General features: G+C 28.3%; 1 protein-coding gene across 1 annotated transcript; it reads right to left on the reverse strand.

The window, feature by feature from the left end:
* Positions 1-9,965: 9,965 nt before the first annotated feature.
* LOC107445111 (uncharacterized) lies at positions 9,966-17,016 on the reverse strand. Its single transcript, XM_016059446.4, has 3 exons — positions 16,736-17,016; positions 13,211-13,623; positions 9,966-10,159 (listed from the first exon to the last, which is right to left on the reverse strand). The coding sequence occupies exons 1-2, from the start codon at positions 16,748-16,750 to the stop codon at positions 13,219-13,221; spliced, it is 420 nt and encodes a 139-aa protein (XP_015914932.1). The 5' UTR covers positions 16,751-17,016; the 3' UTR covers positions 9,966-10,159; positions 13,211-13,218.
* Between the last annotated feature and the right edge of the window lie 412 nt (positions 17,017-17,428).

The raw sequence follows: 17,428 nt of genomic DNA on the forward strand, positions 1-17,428 counted from the left end.
GGTGACACGTTTGGTCAAACGTCTTCTGACCATGCATGTCAATTCGAACGCCCGCAAAAAAAGTTCTTTTTTGTTTTCTAATCTTTTTCAACTAACCTATTTCCGTTAGGAGATGACACTATAATTCATAAACTGTTCTTTATCTCTGTTTTCACTTTTTTTTTCTCCCGCTGGGAACGTGAGCTTAGCCAAAGAACAGGCTTCCTCCTCAAAACTATTTGCAAGACAAAGACTCTTCATGTCGTAATGATCCGAAATGCTGACCCAGAGTATTTTGTGTGAGACGAAAACTGATTTTTTGTTTCTATCGCTACTCATTAGGGACTAACGTTCTGACAGAAGAATTAATTTTTCCTACTTCAGAAGATACAAGTAGCATATTTTTATCGTATATATTAAAGCCCGACCCAAATCAATCTCCGACTCGGGCTCAATCCGTCTTCCTCTCAGAAGCGTATATTTCCGACATTTTTATAATCTTTAAATTAATTCCAATCCTGCCTGTGGGTACTTGTAAATCACTTTATCACATTATTTAATCTTGTTTCTCAACACTTCCGAAGAGAAAGTGTTATACTTTTTAAACGAAAAATATATACTTGTATACTCCTTCATTTTATAAAATACAAACTTATGTAGTAGAGATAAAGCAAATTTTTCCTTATAACGAAACGTTTAATAACATTAAAATTATTCTTTATGTAACAAAGTGATAGCCTTATGTAACAAAGTGATAGCCATTTTATGAAAATAAAAAAAAATTAATAAATAAAATAAGAAAATATAAGAAATTCTTTGAAAATCTTTGACTACAAACTAACTTGGTTAATTCGCACTTTCAAGCAAAGTAAATGAATACAAAATCCATCTCAAACAGTAAGCTGGAGATAATTCAGATATATTTCTAAGGAATTAATTCATATACAAATTTTTATAATAAAGAAAAGTATAATTCCAATATCTGATTTACTTCTGTAATAGACATTTATTTTTTAAATAATAAAGTTGTTTTTTTTTTAGTGCGACTGCCTGGTATATTCTACACTGATGTTTTTTATTATTTTTTTCAAGATTAAGTGTCATTGCGGGAAAAGGGAAACAGGGGTGAAAGAATCTCCCTTCTTTGAAATGCGCTATTTTTTGTTTCCATGGCAGCAGACAGGCTTAGACTTCGTGGAGAGGGGAGTTTTTTCTGTAGACAAACTATACTTTGCACTGCTGTTTTTTAAGGTGCAGTTCCACTACCCGGTATACTCTACCTTCTTAATTCTATAGTAGCTTCATCTATTGATGCGTTAAGTAACAACGTAGGTGGATCGTATACCAAAAAAAGTGCATTGAAGTTTCTATATAAAAAAAAAAAACTTTGAAGTTTCCGACAAAATTGTTCCATACTGCATTTTTAGTACCTTCCTTAATGTTAAAGTCTTTATAAAATATTGGAAGCTCTTTTGGAGAACAGAAACTTCAATTACTTGATAAGAAATTTTTTTTCGTTGTCATAAAAATATGTTTGTATGGGTAAAAAGGTTACTTTTAGCTTTTTTTACATCTACTTTATTTTTCTTTTTTGAAAAAAAAAAATTCTATAATTTATGTTTAATCCTTCCGAGATAAATTAAAATTTGATCTGTTTCAAAATCCACTTCACCCTTTCGGTTCTTCCGATTTTGCTATCACGCCAATTGTTTGGAACGGAACTTCGAATTCTGGATGCATAATCTTATGCGAATTACCTAATTGATGCATATTTTATTATTTCCAATTTATTTCCAATTACCTAATTGATGCATCATTTAATAGCCAGATTTTGATCAATTCAAAAAGCGTTCTTCAATCAAACCTTCTAGCTCAGTAGTGAAAATTCGAATTGTGGACTGAAGAAAAATTGATTTTAGTACTAGTATCAGGGTCAAGATATTGAACTTTTTTTACGCGATATAACAGTGATGAAATGTCAACATAACATAGCTTTTAAAATCTTTTCCATAATCATGTTTTAATTATATTTTGTACTGTAGTACAGTTTTTATCCTGTATTTCTCAAATCTTCTACTACTTTTAGTGTTCTCCCCTTTCTTATGTATGTTCAATCAATTGTGCATGATAAGAAGTAGAAATAAATATTTTTGAAAATGGCTGCAAAAAGGTTTTTTAAATTAAGTTCCAGCCAATTTATCTATTTTATTGTTCTTTTTGAAGCTGACTCTATAAGTATTTAATTTTTAAAAAAAAAATATTTAAAAAATAAGTATTTAAAAAACTAAATTTATGACATATTTACCGTCGAAATATAATTTTATTTGAAAGAACTTAAATTGATTATGCTTATACATATTCTGATGTATTTACTTTGAACTTTTAAATCTGCGTCATCACATACTTTGCCTCATTTATTTTATATATAGGTGCCTCGGTTATTTTAACCAGAATATGAAAGATCAGATTTAATTTTAATTGATTGTATTAGACATACACTTTCTACTTTTAAATGTTCAAAGGTGTCTCATCACAAATATTTACTCTTATTAAGAATAAATCTAATATTCTTTATTATAGTTAAGAACTTTAGTAAAATCAGTATAATAATTACAAACTACATTCCTTCAAATTTTATATCCATTATATTTAAACATATTCCGATGTATTTAGTTTATACTTTTAAATGTTCAAAGGTGCTTCATCATATGCAGTTTAGTCCTGTTAAGAATAAATCTAAAAGTCTTTATTGCTGTTTGGAACTTTAATAAAATGAGTATAATAATTACAAACTTCATATTTCAAACTTTAACTTGATTATATTTTGACATCTCCTGATGTATTTAATTTATACTTTTAACTGTTCAAAGGTGCCTTATGACACACACTTTAATCCTATTAAGAATAAATCTAATAGTCTTTATTATATTGAAGAACTTTAATAAATAAGCATAATAATTCGAAGCTACATCTTTCAAATTTCAAATTGATTTCCTTTAGACATATTCTGATGTATTTACTTTGTACATACGTATGTTCAAAGGTGCCTCATCACACACAGTTTAATTCTATTAAGGGTTAAATAACAGTTTATTTAATTGTTATTTTATCATTTTCAGTCAAATAACCTTAAATAACACGGTATTCAAACTGTTAACTTTGGAAAAAAACGTTTATTAACTGCCTTCACCTACTACAGTTAAACAACCAAAATATTATCTCGCCAACTTGGCCCACCTAATGAATCTACTTAGTTCCTTGCATCTGTGAGTACAAATAATAGCCAAGAGAGATAATGAGTCAGTTTCATGTCCAAAAGAATTGGGTTCGAGTTACAGTATAGACACCACAATATTTCCTTCATTCCCTTCAACACATGGAGAGTTTCAGTGTCCAGCACTTCCAACTTGTGACCCCGGACAATTAGAATACGATATTCTCATTCACACATTGATGACAACAGCATAAAGCTGCCTAACGTGAAAAAGTCTAGTATCTCCTATCTCTAACGGTCAGGGAAACAACCAGATAAACTAATTTAACTACATTCTACGGTTCGTTTAATAAGACAGCAACTCAACAACAACCTAACTTCAATGCTCACTACCTAACGAAACTCATTACTTAACTCGAATTTTTGTTTTTATGGTTTTGAGACTATGCTGTTGTAAAGGTTTTTTAACAGTAGTTTTAAACGGTTTCAAAATCATAAAGGTTAAAAATTGTTGTTTACCGTAAACTTCATATTTAAGTAGATGTACAGACAGTTGTTGGTTATTTTATTGTGATTTTAGAAGGAAAATTCACAGTGCACACATATCATGCAAGCAAGAAAAAGGACATTTTAAATATTCCGGTAGCATTTAAATCCAGTCGTTTAGGTTCCTTATTTTCAAGCCCTAACCCGAGTGTGCCAGACATAATTTAAAGCTATAGAACTGGCTGCTCAATTCATTCTGTGACTAACTTCAAATTTTAGAAAATCTTCGACCCGATGTTAGTTTACGCTATGTACGCTCACGCTGTCGTCTAACTAAATTAAATCAGTACAAACCGCACTGCTAAAGAATAGAACAAAATTGCTCCCAGAAAACTATCTCTATACCCATACTAATGATAGCACAACTTTCAAAAACAAATCTTGAACATTGAACACTGAGTATGTTCCTGGTTTGTGTAAAAATACACTTTCACTAATGCGTAAAGTAGCACCTGTGCTACTTTCCCTTCATTGTCCGTGAAATTGATCAGGACTGCGGAAATTCAATAATCTGGGGAGCCTAGCTTCAAACAAGATCGTACGTTTTTTTTAAAGTTTTTATTAATAGAAAAAAGAATTTTACGATAAAAAAATCGAAATAAATAAATTCTTGATAAAAATAACAAGTGAAAAAAAAAACTAAATCGGAAAATGTTTTGTAAATACATACATATCTATACGTTTAAAATTAATTATTAAAAATAGAACTTTATATTCTATATCATTCAACCCCACAACTCTTATTCTTCTAACGAATTATTCGTACGTGATTTGCATTCTAATACACTTTTTTACCTTTTTAAAAGCTAGTTTCTTTATTATAGTGTTTTTATCTTTTTTCATCATTTGCGGAGAAATAAAAGCAATTGCATCTATCATACAAATGAGATTTTTTTTATTTCACTTTAACGGTACGAGCTAATCATTTATTTTTGACCTTATCTCGTGATTGCGAGATTGTGATGAATCTAATTATAATCAATTAGTTAGAAAACCTTTTATATATTTGTACTTATCATTTATGATACGTCTTTGTCTTAAACAAAACTAATTTGTCAACGAAGTTTGTGATTAAATTTAAGCAGGAATGACAATGTATTCTGAAAGGGATGATTAGTATTTGTTTTTTGTGTGTTTTAAAAAACAAAGCATAATTTTTCGATTAATCTCAGATTTAAAGATTAAGGTAATTAAAATATGAATGATTGATTATGGAAATCATCTTTCAAGTTATTAACTTTAAGGTAAAATGTTATTGAAAACTAGTCGCTTTCAGCGATCATGCGGCTGCTTGGAACATACTACAGAATTTGGTTACCATGGCATTTTATTAGTTAACAAAAAAGCAAAGTGTTGCTAGTGTAGGTAAGTCTTGAAATTAGACGAACTTCGGTGAAAACAGAATTGTGAATTCATACAAAAATAAAAACATTGAATTTTACTGATAAAATTTCAAAATATGATTAATAAAAATGAAAAAAAAATTTTTTTTTAGTTACTTATTTAATTTTGAAGAAATCATGTCAAAAAATTTATTTAGTGTGACATGATTAATCTTTTTTATGTTTCTATCATGTTTTTATATGTTTCTAACATTAGTACAGAGAACATAATATTCATAAGTACCAAATCGTACTTTTTTATGAAATAAGAATTGAATTAAACAGCATAGTAACTACCGATATAAATACAAATATTTTTAAAAAGTCGTCACTGAAATCTACTAATTCACAAATCTATTTCAATAGTTCCTTTTTAATACATAACACTGGGCCATATTTTTTTTCGGTTGCATATGACATTTTTTTAACAGATCTCAGATGCTTTTGTATCTCTGATATTAATTCTGCAATCATCTTCACTCCCCAAGATACAGTTTTTTTTAAAGTTATGTATGTTAACGTTTAAAAACGTTATGTAAAACAGGGCACATCATCAGTTTTAAAATTGCACGGAAACCCATGCTCTGAAATATCGTCATACACCACTAGAGATGCTTCTCTATCACGGAATGTTTCTTCGTGTGCTCTTGAACAAGTCATAATAGAGAAACGCTTATAACCGCGTTCGACAGAATTTCTCAGCTCATGTCTTAATCCTGATGATGAACCCTAACTCCCCAAGAAGTTTGTTGCAACATTCACACAAACATCTGTTATGCATGAAGGTTTTAAACATGTAAATGTAGACAAAATATAGGCTAAAAATGCCATTTAAAAAATCTGTAGCTTTAGGAGCAAAACAGATTTCAGATTTGAGATCCCCACATCCGAATTAGGCAAAATTCAGTATTGGTATAAAAGTAAGAACAACAAAAATTTTCACCCCTGTGTAATCATTGCGGTGTTGTTAATGTTAAGACAATTTTGTGGTGTCACCATATGTTTATAATTCTTAAGACATAAATCAGAAAATAATTCATTTAGCATGTGGTGTTTTTACGTATTTCTGAAAAGTGACAATGCGTTTAAGTACAACTTAAGTGTTTCCCAGTTAAAGAAATTATCACAAATTTTGATGCAACATTATCTATCTATGTAAAAATGTCTGTCTTTCTGTCCTTTATAGACTCTTAAACCATCCGACCGAGAGGGATGAAATTTTTCATACTAATAGATTGATTATTCATGTTTATCATTGTAAATTCTCATCTTCTTTTGTTTTCAAACTGGAAATTGTTTTGTATCCTTTTGTTGATCAATAAATTTTCACCCCGGATGCCCCCGCTAGGGGGCGGGACGGGGCTAAGCTTTGAATACTAATAGATTGAAACAAGGGAAGTCGACACTGTCGACATTAGAGTATTCTACAACAAACCGTTCGAACGGGATGAGTGGAAAACGGATGAAATTATCCTATTAGTTTGGAACTGGCCATTGATAAAAATTAAATTGCAGTTACATTTTTTATCAAATATTTAAAAGAAAACATTGTGTAGTTTAACAGCTTATATCTGACAATTAAAAAAGGGAATTTATAGCTTCTTGAATATTCAAATATTTTTAATTCGTTATGTCAAACGGAATTCGTTGTGAAAACTCATTGATCAATGTGAATGTGGTAGCATAGGTGGAACGTCTTTAAATTAGTAGTTATGAATTTATCTGAAACCATGTGTTTATAGATACGTTTTTGTAACCTACTTCTATAAAACTAAGTAATTTAAAATTCAGTGGTAGCTAAAATGAAAAAATTAAGTTATGTACTAACAAACTAAGTTAATGGAGAAGTAATAACTCGTTTCGGAGAAATAATAACTTCGTAACGTAAAACATCGTCATACTATTGTTGACAAAAATAATGCTTGATTAATTTTGGCAGTAAATACTACACTGCTGGAAATTTTTTGGAAAAAAATGGTTAATTAGCAATTTATTTAATAGTTATTTTACCATATTCAAACAAAACAGTTAAATAATCATAAATAAGATGGTAATCAAACTGTTAATTGCGAGGAAAAACAGTTTGTTTACTGTTTTCACCTAATACGGTTAAACAACCAGAATTTTATCACACCAACTAAGCTCACCTAATGAAGACACTTAATTCCTTTCAACTGGGTACATATTGCAGCCGAGAGGACTAATCTGTCAGTCTCATGAACGATAGAACTGGGGTTCGAGTCCCAGCGTTGACACCATAATATTTCCTCCATTACCTTCAATTCATGAAGAGTTTCCATGTCCTGCACTCTCGAATGACCATTACCAAACGAAAAGCTTAGCTCCTATGTCCAGTTAAATTTCGTTTTTATGGTTGTGAAAATATTCTAGTTGTAAATGGTTTAAAAACCGTATAGTTTTGTATTTGTGGTTTTATAACCATACTTTATGAATGGTTCTAAAATTGTTAAGAAAAAGAATGCTCTTTACCGTAAATTTTACGATTAATAGGATGGACTGATTGCTGCCAGTTATTTTACCATAATTTTAGAATGAAAATTCTAACAGTGAAATTTAAATTAATAAAACTAAGAACACAAAAGCAAAATTTGTAGAAAAATATTACTAATTGTTTTAGGAGAACCATGGAAAATCGTCATACGCAAAAGATGCAAAATAAATTTTGGTAATAAGAAAGAATTAAAATTTCAAAAAGAAATCTATGTACTGAAAAGAACCCATGTACCATTTTCGACGCCAATAATGCTTAATTGATTTTGGCAGTAAGTACTAATTAAAATGAAAAAATAAGCTAAGTAAAAAGCAAAATTAATGAAAAATTAGGACTAATTTGTTTAAAAGAAGAAAAAGTAGGAACTACTGATGTTAAGGTAAGTGATCCAGTTTTTATAGATACCAAATATTCGAACATATGTAAAATGTATAACGTTAGTATATTTGATACCTATTGAAACTGCATCAATACTTGTAACCTTTAATGTAGATATTGTGGAAATAGGTTTTTTATGGCCCCTCTCTAGGAAAAAATACTGGAGCAAATCGCTTGATTGTGGCAACTTTTGACTGTCACGACTTATAGCCAAGCAACAGCATCATACCAAATGATATTGTGTGTTAATCATTATTTTGTTGGGAGGAATTATTAAAAGCGTATTTCTCGTAATCTAATGACATAAAGCCACCGGGAATTTCAAGATATGAAACATGAAAAAAAAGGAATTATTTTGACTTTATTCATTGTGTTTTTAAATGTCTTTCAATTTTGTGCATGTTTTAGTGCTGTTCAGTACTAATACATTGATAGTTTACTTTTTTCACCCGGTACGATGAACGTGTATTCAGCTGGTGCATACATATTTCTAGATTTTTTTTTCCCAATGTGAATGATAGACTCTTCCAGTTAAAGATTGCATATCATCCAGACATCGAAAATTGTATTGTTCAACATATCTCGGGAAGGTAAAATCCTCAAACAGGGATACCATAAAATACCGATTAAGTTCCCCTCGAATTTTAATGAATATCACCAAAATTATGAATGTGGTGGATAAACAGCCCTGAAGGAAGAGAAAGAAAGAAGAACAAGTACATTTGATAATACCTCAATATTATTGAAATTAAACTTAACTCGATAAGAAATAGTTCAAAATATAATGCTATCTCATTTTTTATTCCCTTAATTATCCCAATCGCTGTGTATAAAAGAAAGAGTAAACATAGAAATGTATAACTTCTTTTTAAAGTAACATGTTGAAAGTAAATTACCAATAGTACATAATCATTTTGATAATGTCACTTCTATGTTAATAATAATGCTCTGCATTTACTTCATGAATGTTTATTTGAGCTTAATACTTTTTTTATAACAATTGGATAACTAGTGACGTCATAGTAAGTAAATCGCAGCATTTGTCGATTCAGAAACCAATTAGGTCCGACATGCACTCGTCTCTTACAGGTATCCAGTTATATCTGATTTAAACACATGATAAGGCATATTCACTTCACATCTTCTATTGTTGCAAGTAGTAAATTCTCAACATTCTTAATTTATAAGTTAAAAATGTTGGAGTATATGTTCCTTTATGTGTTATTATATGTGCTTTATTCACATCGTTTCTGATTTATTCACATTGTTTATGCTTTATTCATACAAAGCACAAGTACATTTGGATAAATCTAACCATTACGTATGAGGATTTTCAACATTAATTTTCTCCTATTATTTATATTGACTAAATTTTTTTATACCATAAAAACAACATATATTCTGTTCGTTTTGAAAATATATTATTATTATGTTGTTCTGTTAAAAAAATTATTAACATTATGATGAAGGAAATTAAATTTGATTAACTCGGTCAGAAGCAAATTTAATTTGAAAAAAAACTAAAACATCTATTTTAACATTTGCACAACTCTTTAAAATAAACGCACTATGCAACGAAAATAAGTATTAATTAATTTACTTATTGATTAAAAATAATTAAAATTCATTTTAAAATAAAAAGTTTTCAAATGGAAAATTTAAATAATTTTAATTATAATTTATTTTAAATATTCCAATTTAGTCTTTGATAAAACTGAATTGTGATTTTATATTAACCAAGTCGAATATTCAACTATTTATGGTTTAGGAAACTCATGACATTTGAAGCGAAATACAAATTATATTAGGAAAACATTTGGGTTTATGTATTATAAATATTTAATTTCATTTAAAATTACGCAACAACTTTTTATTTGTATATGTTATTTTGAAATATCCAATTATCATGAATAATTTTGCTGCTGTATCTTAATTATCAAATAAAAATAAGTGGTTTTTAGAAAGAAATATTTATTTTTTTACAAAAAAATAGTGGGAAAAAAGCATATTCATGAAGAAAAAAAATTTAATTGTTTGAAATCATTAACAAAAATAAGCTCAATAAAATGTTGGCTTAGTTGAATATGATGTTTACTGTAGAATGGTGATGATGCTTTTCATTATGACATCACAGAATGTTTCAGGTTCCTAAAAAAGACATCAAACATTCAAATACCATATATTCACTTACAATTTGTAATATTCGTAATCATAAATTCTGCACATTAAAAAACAAATTATATATTCTGATAAAAGCATTACTTTTTTTAGAACAAATTGTAGAATTGATTTTTTTTTCAAATGAAATAAAAATTACTAAGATTCTTTCAAGTACTATTTCCTCAATGTCTCAAAAATGTGATGAAACATACTTCGATACTTTAATGTTTCGTCACATTTTTCTTGAGTAAAATACATCAGCAGTTCTACGTAAAATTGTGTAATATATATATATATATATATATATATATATATATATATATATATATATATATATATATATATATATATAGATAGATAGATAGATAGATAGATAGATAGATAGATAGATAGATAGATAGATAGATAGATATAGATAGATATAGATATAGATATATATATAAGTTCAAAATGAAGATTATAAACAGCTAAAAATATTTTTAAGCTATTTCAATACTAAAGAATCAATCTCTCTCCTGTCACCTTGCTTTATCCTTGCAAAGAAAGTAGAGAAAATGATGCTATGCTCTTGCGAAATAATTCGGACATCGGCATCGTATGATCTTTTTATCTGGACGACACATGTTATGACACCCCTCAATCTGATTGATTGATGGACAATTTTTAAGCATTTGAATATTTTTTTTTATTTCAGGACGGTATTAACTCATTTACTCTTTAAAAAGTATTAAAGTATTCTTCGAAATGACGAGGATTCTGAATTGAGTGTTTCATTTTCCGAAATAGAACTAAAAACATTGAATCGTGACTCTCAATTTCATATCATTGTCACGACTTATGTAATCGAAAAAATCGTCACGAATCTAACCTTATGTTACAGCCATGAATATTTTTTTTTAAGGTTTCTTCACTTAAATGAATGCAAAAATTTAGTTTCCATCCAAATATGCTCTACTTATTAAAAAAAAAAATTGCATGTATAAGGAATTGGCAATGTAGTAATAAACCGCAATTTTTCCAAGAATGCCAATTTTACATCGAACAATTTCTTTTTATTGTTTTCAGATAAATTCTTTGCAAGTTTCTAGAATGTCCCCCAGATGGCAGCATAATACTTCTTATTACTTTCATGGAAATCATGACTTTTTTCCCCACATTTGTATTTCTTTAAACTAGGAGGCTTCGCCCCCTGCTCGCTGGCGCTCACCAACCCCCGGAACTGCTTTCGCAGTTCATTTCGGATTACTTCGCAATCCGATGCTCGCTTTGCTCGCTCATTGGATACGTTCTTAATGTCTAGCTTTTGTATACTTTTTTGAACACTGAAGTTCCGAAAACTTTTCACTGTAGAAAATTCTAAACCTGTGCATTTCAATATTAATTTGAAATTGCAAACAGTTCGCATATTTTTCTTAATCACACTATTCTAAATTTCAGTTGTTGAGAAAAGTAACTGTTGTAAGTTTTGTTTTAAAGTCTTTCCCACTTGAGGGCTAAAATCATGTGTTGTAAAACAATATGAAATAGTACTGAACGCCGGATGTAAAGCATCGGCTTCGTTTAAGATAGTTTTGTGAGAATTTTTTTGATAATTCGGTGAGAATTCACCCGATTAGACATATGATGCTCACTACGTGCTCTTGTGCGCCGAAGCCTATCAATTAAAACGTATTAGCGTTTTATATAACATGGATTAGCCATATGATGCTCACTACGTGCTCTTGCGCGCCGAATCCAATCAATTAAAAATGAAAACTGTTGCCAGCGCGAGAAAAGAAATATCATCGGTTTGATTGATACATACGTACGTATTAGCGTTTTATATAATATAGATAGAATCTGGCTGATCATGAAACTGCTTCACGCCCTTCATTTATGTATATTTTTTCTGAAATTTATTTAAATAATATTTTTTCTTTTCCCAAACAAGTTTGATTTTGTGTATTAATTGAAAATTTACGCATATTGCATTAAGAATTTTTAATGTTTTATATTAGGTTTATTATAATTTAAAAAAATAAGCACCCAGAATTTTTTTGTTTAAAAATAACTTTTCATAAACAAAAATTTCGTGATTGTTCTGTTTAAGTAATTACTTCATTTATTCCTTTTTGTAACATATTTTTAATTTATGGTATAAATATATACCTTTTTCAAAATGTTCAAATTGTAACGGTTTACCGGAAATTCTAGTTTTCAAAATAATATTTCTTATTATCTTATATTCAGTAAAAAATACCAAACTGAATAATAAATTCAACCGAATGAATGGTTTTTATGTCATGCTCTAAGGTATGATGATAAAATTATCTAATTTCATCTCCGATTATAAAACCATATTTTAGTAATTTCACCGAAATCATTACCAAATCGCTTCGGTAAAAATTACCGAGATTTTTAGTGTTCTTATTGAGCCAAAAACTCGGCAAATTTTACAATATTCTGGTAATTTGAACCATACTTTTTTCCTGAGTGTAACTGCTATTGAAAAGCTCAATAACTTATTATTTATTTACCTGATTTGCGTAGAAGTTCACTACCGTATATTATTATAACTTTAGCTGAGTTTGAAATATTTAAGAAACTTGATTCTTTTTAAAGGTAATAGCTAAATAAACTTGAAAACAAAAAATAAATAAAATTGAAAGTACAATATAAACTTTCTTTTTTAAACTATATGTAATGAAAACCCCATTAGTATTATTCACTCGGTTAAAAGTTAGTCATTCATTTGAAAATAATGAGCTAACAATAGTAAAAAACATTGCTTTTAAAAAACGTACCTTTGTGAAGAATGATTCAAATTCCCTTGTGCCTTACTAATATGAGCCTGATTTTCATAATTTTCATCAATTTCAACTTACACTTTTTTTGAAAGTGTTAAACTGATTTAAAAATAAAAAGGATTTTCTGACAAGTTAACAAGGAGAAGCTATGGAACGCGAACATTTTAATTTCGTTTAGAATGAAGTAGTTTATTTATTTAGAATGAACTAATTTATTTATTTAGAATGATCTAATTTATTATTTGCAACATACTTAACATCTTAGTAGGATGCACCATATTGAACTTGAGGATGTCCTACGTATTGACTTGATGAACCGTCGTAATAGTTGTTGTAGGCATTGTCATAGGCATATGGCCTGTATCCAGCACCGTAAGAGGAGTAGCCGTAGTCGTATGGCCTGTAGACTCCTCCTGATAGGTGAAGGTAATGGGAATTGGTATCATAAGATGAAGAAGGATAGTAAGCGTATCCTGAGCGTCCAGCGTCGTAATTTCGGTAAGCGTTGGCGTTGGCGTTGTTGTAATCGTAACTAGCACTGCCTCCGTCATATTGTCTGTAATATGGTTGACGAACTGATTGGTAGGCTGGCTGATTAGCTTGCTTTACTTTGGCCGTTCCATCAGATACCACGCAATGGACGAAGGCGAGTAGCAAGACAATATACTGAAAACAAAAATTAGAAATAGTACAAAAAATTGCTTAATAACTTACATAAGCGATACAAAAAATTTAAGAATGTAATTCATGCTTACTATATTTTTGAATTTATCCTTATACCATATTTTAACAAAAAGAAAATCTATAATAATGTGAAAGTATATAGCCATGTTAAAATCTTATAATAGACTTTATCTTATAAAAGTTAAAATATTTTAATAGACTGTTAAAATATTTAGAAATGATGCATTTAATTTTTATACCTATGACAGTACAAATACAATTAAATAATAGGAAAACAAATTAAATAGTAGAAAGAAATTACTTAATGACTTACATAAATGGTAAAAAAAAATTTAAAATTTAAGAATGTAATTAATATTTACCATGTTCATGTATACATCTTTATACGACATTTCAACACGATTAAGTATATAATAATGTCAAAAAAATAATACACAATCTTCATTTTAGTAGAATGTTTAAATCTTAAAATATTTAAAAATGATACATTTAACTTGTAAATCTATGACAGTACAATTACACTTAACTTTAAATAATAAAGATTCATATTTATTTTGACAAACAAATCTATACTTATTTGCAGTGGACGTGAACCAATATCATTAATACATATTTAAACACAACCAATATTCAATTTTTAATGTAAATAAATAGAATTAATTTAAATCAAATATATTTATATATATTGCATGGAAAAATATATGAAGAACATTGATCTAGATCCACAGCGCAGACATTGCACGACGAGATTATTTATTATAATCAATTTTTATTCAAAGTAATATTATATTACCGGTCACAACTAGATTAAAATTCTAATTTCATCTACTTATCAGTTAAAGAAATAGTTAATTTTAAACCATTTTATTTTCCAATTGATGTATACGTTTAAAATAACAAAAATCAAAATCATTTTAAGTTGTGATTGAAGTTTTGCATATTTTATCCTCATAATTGAATAAAATTGAGATAAAATATATATGTATATATATTCTCGATTACTGTCGGTATAATTAGATAAAGTTTTAAAATATTGCATTTTAAGTCTTAATTTTTTTCAAAAATAAAAGTGTTAATTATCAAAACACTGAACTTGCAAGTGTAAACTTTCTACCTTAAAGTTACGAAAATTGATGATTACGAAAACTGCTTTGTTGCTCAAAAACCATAACGTATTAATTTTTATAAATGTGAAACAATAATAGTTAGTTTTATGCATTTCTTAATACTATGAAAAAATATCAACAGACACATACTTATTCATGTAATATTTGAGTAAACAAATTTGAAAACTTTTGAGAACCTGAAATTTCCGTAGAATTTCTATTCCCCTCGAAAGTTAAAAGATATTAGGATAAATTTAGAACATAGTTTTTCTTTACGATTTTATTCAAATAACTGACTGTTTTATTTAAAACTTAACTAGCAACTTAGTTTTAAAAATAACTCAGTATCTATCAATAAATAACAATATATTTATATAAAATATTTATTTAAGACCTAAATGTATTTTCATTATTCGAAACAACAATTAAATTAAATTCAAACTAAAAAAAGAACTTACACAATTTATGCTTGTATTTTCAGAATTTAAAATTATTTGAAAAAATAAGTAAAAAAGCATTATTTGATATTACATTAAAATCTTTTGTTTGAATTTTAAGAAAAAAATGCAAGCTATAATTTGAAACTAATTTAAGAGCAGTATCTCAAAAGTAAATGAAACTTATTTACACATTTTTTAAAATTTGATTGCTTTTAATAAATATTTAAAAATCCTTAAGTATTGAAACTACATATTCTCCATTCCGTAGAAGTCAGGATCATATTATACAAACTTTTCACATAAAGTTTATCAGACATACTAAATATAATATTTGAATAAAATAATGTAACTAAATAAAGTTCTAATATAAACAATATAACATAATTTTAATGTTTTAAAACTTACTTGTCCTTATTTTAAACAAAAATATGATAGGATAAACTTTAAAGTAAAGTTTTGATAAAGAAGTTATTTCAAGAAATGTTTGAACTCTTAACTCATAATATACGACATTCAAGTAACTGTGTCATTTAAAATTGTTAACTGATGTTCTTTTTCTCATTAAAGTCATAATTTTCAACAAGCTGTAAAGCCTTTTAAAAGATAGTAATTTATTCAGTTTGTTCTATGAATGAACTAATTATAAATAAAAGTACTAATTATAACTTAAAAATGCTAACGTAAGACGTAACGCTAACGTATAACGTACCAATTATAATGAGCTGATTATAAATATATCTTCGAATGAACTAATTTTAAATTAAAGAAACTGACCAATTTTAAGATTTTATAGAACCCTATGTAGAATAATTGTCTGGAACAACTTTTTCAGCACTTAAGTGCAATAGTCTCACCATTTTAAATTGTCCTTACAATTTTAAAAGATGATATTAGCATTAAAAAGATTGGATCCTAGAAAGTTTGAAGGGGCCAGTCTAGCACTTTCAAGTAGGAAATTTATTATATATCCAAAAGCTTAAAATATAATCACAATTAATTCAATAAGAAATATATTAGATACTCACTCATAAAAATTCTACGGTATTTAATTCAATTTGATTAACGAAAATATTTGTTCAAACGAAACAAGGACTTATCAGATCTACTTATTAGTTTCTCTGATAATTGAATTTCCTTTCGGTATAAATAATAATTGAAGATACGTTGAAATACACTTCTTTTTCTTGTGAAATTGGGATACCTTTTAACAATTAAAGAACACCTTACACCCAAAAATAACTGTGGATATAGGGGACCTATCAAAATACCCTTAAGGGGCACTAGTTCCCATAAAGCTAACGCAAGAATAATTTAATAGTTATTTAAATTGGATTAGATTAGGAAATGTCAGAAATGCTCAATATTTTCAATAAGTTATTTTTTGAATCACAAAGAAATGAAAATGAGAGGGACCTAATTAATCCCAACCGTCTTTTTATGTTAAAATAAGATCAGATCTTAATAACAATGTTATTTAAGTTTTAAATTCGTAAATGTTTTTTAAATAGAGCTATCTTCCTTACTGAGTAATTAAAAAAAAAAACTCACCAATGGTTGCATCATTTTAAAGCTGTTTCTAAAATCACTCAGGAACTGTTAATCTCCAGATATCAAATCCCAGTTTCGAGTGATATCCGTTGGCTTTAAATATAAACGGTATCCCATTATTAAGTCAATCAAATCTCAAGATCTTGATGACCACAGGGGTCAAAGATCACTTGCAAATCATTCTGAACACCTGGGACATCAACATGGGGGTCTTTCGAGAAAGTAGGTTTTTTGTAACCAGTCTTCTCCATCAAGTCTTGAAGGTATCTTAAAAAAAGGGTAGATCTCTGAATTAATTTTCAACATAAGTCGTGCAGTTCATATATTACTTTTCCATCATATAATAAATCCTCAGTTGTAGAAGACAGATAAAGTGCCTTAGCCTTGAACTTGTCTCTTTGAGTACCCGTTAAGAGACAACCTTGTGTGAGTTTATTGAAGTTTCCGAGAAAAAGTCAAGCAGAGGCAATACCTCATTTTGATCAGTTGCCCACTCAATTAAAAATTAAGGCTAAAGATTTTAATTATTACATACGCTTACAATTATCGTATGTTCGTACCGCAGTGAAACTATAAATCAATTTTATTCGATCATGGAAAAACATTAATGGGCATTATAAATTACCTTTTAGTAAATTTGCAGGTTATAGGTTAAATTTTTATTTAAATTATGATCACTTTCCTAATGCGAAA

Source organism: Parasteatoda tepidariorum, chromosome 1, assembly GCF_982258835.1.
Source record: "Parasteatoda tepidariorum strain Cologne lab strain chromosome 1, Ptep-v5.0, whole genome shotgun sequence".
NCBI classification, from domain to species: Eukaryota; Metazoa; Arthropoda; class Arachnida; order Araneae; family Theridiidae; genus Parasteatoda; species Parasteatoda tepidariorum.